Below are 4,367 nucleotides of genomic sequence, written 5' to 3' on the forward strand. Positions count from 1 at the left end.
AACATGTTCGGAACCAACCAGAACCCGAGAGTGAGATTTATCGCAGAAGTATCCGGACGTCTGAGCGTTAAACTAAAAACTACGTGAGTGGTTTTTGAAACGTGGAGGTCGAAGCGTCAGATTGATTCTGAACAAAAGCTAGTTACTTATTTACTGTTTCATCGTATCTAATCATTTCTCTGCAACACCGGCTTCACCGGTACGATTACCTGCCTAACAACGCACAAGTATCCGGTTGCTATGGTTACCCCAACAAAAGAGAAACTCTGACAGACACGTCGAGTGTTTTTGACCGTTAAACTAGTCTTGAGGCGGTTTCATCACACGAACCCCAAAATCCCCAAACCTGGATCTGGTTCCGAAACGGGCCCATCTGGGTTCTGTTTACCGTGGTTCCTTCGTGCACGTGTCAACATCCAGAATGAGTTCCACTCTCCTGGGAATGTCGCACCAATCAGCGCTTTCCCAAAGCAACAAGAGACTTGACCTCTAGATGGCAGGGTCAACAATCTGGTCCTTTAAGGTTTGGATCAGAGCAGATCCCAGTCAGAACCAGAACGAGTTTGTGGACAGGTTCTGTTGGTTCCACTGTCTCAGAACCAGCATCTTTTAGGTGGGAAACAGAACCTGTGGAATCAGAGAAGACTTTATTTAATCTGAGAGTAACTACGTGTCATACATCTGTCTGTGGGTCTGCAGGGACATCTGGGATGGAGACCACCAGGGTAGGACACCTGAGAGGTCATCTGACACCAGGGTCACACCAGGGTCACACCAGGGTCACACCAGGGTCACACCAGGGTCACACCAGGGTCACACCAGGTACAGGTAACGCAGGAAGAGTTGGTCCTCATGAGTCCGTCTGTTTCAGTGTTTTTTGCATGTTGGGAAACTCAGATTTGATGATCAGCATTGACCTGAATTCCATGAGTCGGACAGCAGGATTCATGTGTTCATACGTGCACAAGCATGCAGGCGTGCTGGTGTTAGGACAGGACGTCCAGCGTGACGGTTCCTCTCTGCTTCTTCAGAATGGTGACTGCCTGCTCGTGGGTCGCCCCTTGGAGGCTCTCTTCATTCACCGCCAGGATCTGATCGCCCCGTTTCAGACGCCCATCCACCGCCGCCGCGCCCTGAAACAGGAACACAAAACAGACTCACTGCTGCATGTACAGGTGTCACACCTGTAAGCACCGTGAGAAGAGCGCTGGATGGATCCTGGATTCTGACGCGGGCTGAAGGCATCTACAACACGACACGTTGATCATTCATGCTCCTGGAAGCACAACAACGGATTGATGCGTAGAAATGAACACACTTCCTGTCTAAAAGATCCCGATGGTGTAGCTTTAGCTACCAGCTCTAAGCTAACAGCCCAGTGATCACCAAGGCCTCATTCATCAAACATTCATAGAAATATTCCTTCCTATGAAGGAAATTTAGAATGTTTGTAGAACGCTCAAAACCCTGATTTATGAAGCGTGCGCACGTTCCTCCGCTGTCGTCTGATGATGAATCCCACCTGTGTGTAGCCAGGTGCACGTGTCCGTTCTCAGTCATACAGAAACACCCTCATTTAGACTGTAGCTGTCTATCGTTGCTTAACGAGCAGAAACTCACTCTGAAAACCCCTCCTCCTTCCCCCTGAGGCCATGAAATACAAAGGTTAAGACCCTGTCCACAGCCCGTTTCATCACCGTGCCACAGGTGAACGGTCTGGTCTCCAAACCAGAAACATCCTGCTTGTGACCTCGCTACTGGGAGGTACATCATAGCAGGATCTGTGATTCAAGTCAGAAGACTGGTCAGACGTTCCTACGTTGCATTATTGTAATAACGATGAAAAGTCTTCCAGGTGTTCTGAACTGACCTTACTGAAAACCGTCTTCACGTAGATTGGAAGGTCTCCATGTGGACTTCCAAAGCCTCCAACAATGCTGAAGCCAAGTCCTTCAGAGCCTTTTTCCAGAGTGATGCTATGGGGACGTGGAACCCTGGGAATAAAGGTTCAGAGGTTAAAGGTTAGAGATTAGACTTATCTTTAGCAGACACTCCGCTGTGTGAGGTCTCACTTCTGTTCAGCTGGGATGTGTGTGTCGGTGCTGGCGGACAGACCACTGGTGCTGGTCAGATTCTCCACCTGAGAGGCCACGGCACTGATATTGGTGTCAGCCACCACCTGAGGCACACACGCACACATGAGCAGGAACACACACGTACACACACACACACACACACACACACACGCTCACACAAACATAAACACACACTGAAGCTTCTGATTGGAGGAACTTAGACTTGAGGAGTACGTTTTTTCAGGTCCAAACAAACCAATTACAAACACTCAAGACCATCTGGAGTCTCTAAAGCACTCCCTCAGAGACCTTTAATGTGGCTTTCACATCGGGCCCGGCCCGGATCGGTCTTGGCAGCATTGGCACACCCCTACTTGGCCAGGTTTTGTTTACACCACGTCTGTGGTTCACACAGCTTTCTCAGGAATGAAGAAATCTCCAAGCATGTGGGCGGGGCAAAAACAAGTGGAGCAGTCAGGGTTGTTCTCCTTAAGTTAGTAAGGACAGACTGCAGGTCTACTGGTGGTTCCCAGAATATCTAAAAATAGGATGGGAGGCAGATCTTTTAGCTATCAGGCTCCTCTCCCGTGGAACCAGCTCCCAGCTTTAGTCCGTGACTATCTGACAGACTTTAAGAGGAATTAGATCACAAAGAGTAGGAGCTCAAAAAAACGTGTTACTACCAGGACCGGGCTGGGCCGGGCCGGGCCGGGCCGACCCAGATGAGAAAGCCTCAATTAGAAACATGTTGGTACCACAACCCCATAGAGTATCCCAAAGACCCGGTTTCTCTTGCTGAGGTTCTTGACCTGTTCTCAGAGGGCCCGGTTCTGACTTAGTTTATTGGATACCGATCAGGACTTACCTGAAGCCTGATGACCCCAAAGCTGTTCTTTAACATGGTGACCACATCGCTGTGAGACAGGCTGTCCACAGACTGGCCGTTCACGCTGATGATCCGGTCCCCCACCTGAAACACAGAAACACACGTCTACAAGATGGAACGGGCCGGTCCGCTCACAGGAGCTGCTTTTCCAGGGGCCTCCGCAGCCGTAAACAGCTCTGTACAGCCTGGTTACTTCAGCTCACCCCAGTGCAGTCGCGTTTCCCTGCCAGCTCCGTGACAGGAAGTGTGTGAGCCCCTCATGGACGTGGGGGCAGGGGGGTTATTACTCGCGCTGAGGTGGGGGCTGGTGGTGGTCAGGCTCTGAACCAGGAAATGGCTGCAAGCTGCGAAGCAGCAGGCAGATGACTCCAGAGCAACACACACACACACACACACACACACACACACACACACACACACACACACACACACATCTCCCGGTTCTTCGACCCAACCACACGCTGGGGTCTGAGACGAGGAAAAGACGCGAGGTGAAAAGGATCGTAACTCTTGAACTACTCTGGGCGATCCGGGGCCGTGCCCATGCTCAGTTACCCGATGAGGGTTTCCCTTCAGCACGAATACCGATATTCACGGGTTTTACTCGTTTTATGCTAGCACTCGTCAAAAGTGCTTCATCCGTACCGGATACTCGTCTGAAACTCTGCTTCGTTCCTCTGAGATGCTGAAGACAGTAAAGATGCTACACCGATGTCACCGATTCTGTTCATAACTTTAATGGACAGGATTTCTAGGAGCAGCCAAGGTGTGGAGGGCGTCTGTTTTGGTGGCCTGAGAATCAGGTCTCTGCTTTTTGCAGATGATGTGGTCATGTTGGCTTCAACAGAACGTGATCTTCAGCTTTCGCTGGAGCGGTTCGCAGCCGAGTGTGAAGCAGCTGGGATGAGAATCAGCTCCTCTAAACCTGAGACCACGGTCTTGAGTCAGAAAAGGGTAGAAAGCCTTCATCGGGTCAGGGATGAGGTCCTGCCCCAAGTGGAGGAGTTTAAGTATCTCGGGGTCTTGTTCACGAGTGAGGGAAAACTGGAGCGTGAGATCGACGGGCGTTGTACCGGTCTGTCGTGGTGAAGAGAGCTGAGCCAGAAGGTGAAGCTCTCAACTTGGTGGTTGATCTACGTTCCGACCCTCACCTATGGTCACGAATCTGGGCAGTGACCGAAAAGACAAGATCATGGATACAAGCGGCTGAAATGTATGTCCCAGATGGGGTGAGAAGCTCGGTCATCTTGGAGAGGCTTGGATCAGATCTGAACCAGCTGATGTGGCTCAGCCTCCTGGCTGCTCCCTGGTGAGCCTTTTTGGGCGTGCCCAACCAGGACAAGACCAAAAAGGAGACCCAGGACATGCTGGAGAGACTGTTTGTCCCCTGACCAGTGAACACCTTA

General features: G+C 50.9%; 1 protein-coding gene across 1 annotated transcript in view; it reads right to left on the reverse strand.

The window, feature by feature from the left end:
• Positions 1-838: 838 nt before the first annotated feature.
• The window catches only part of patj (PATJ crumbs cell polarity complex component), a 186,977-nt gene continuing 183,448 nt past the window's right edge, over positions 839-4,367 (reverse strand). Inside the window, exons 45-48 of the mRNA XM_070554394.1 lie at positions 2,941-3,045; positions 2,073-2,179; positions 1,871-1,994; positions 839-1,133 (exon numbers count right to left, since the gene is read on the reverse strand). Coding sequence (XP_070410495.1) covers positions 987-1,133; positions 1,871-1,994; positions 2,073-2,179; positions 2,941-3,045 — 483 coding nt within the window. The 3' untranslated portion in view covers positions 839-986. The remainder of the gene's footprint in view (positions 1,134-1,870; positions 1,995-2,072; positions 2,180-2,940; positions 3,046-4,367) is intronic.

The sequence above is a fragment of the Nothobranchius furzeri genome, chromosome 8 (assembly GCF_043380555.1).
Source record: "Nothobranchius furzeri strain GRZ-AD chromosome 8, NfurGRZ-RIMD1, whole genome shotgun sequence".
NCBI lineage: Eukaryota > Metazoa > Chordata > Actinopteri > Cyprinodontiformes > Nothobranchiidae > Nothobranchius > Nothobranchius furzeri.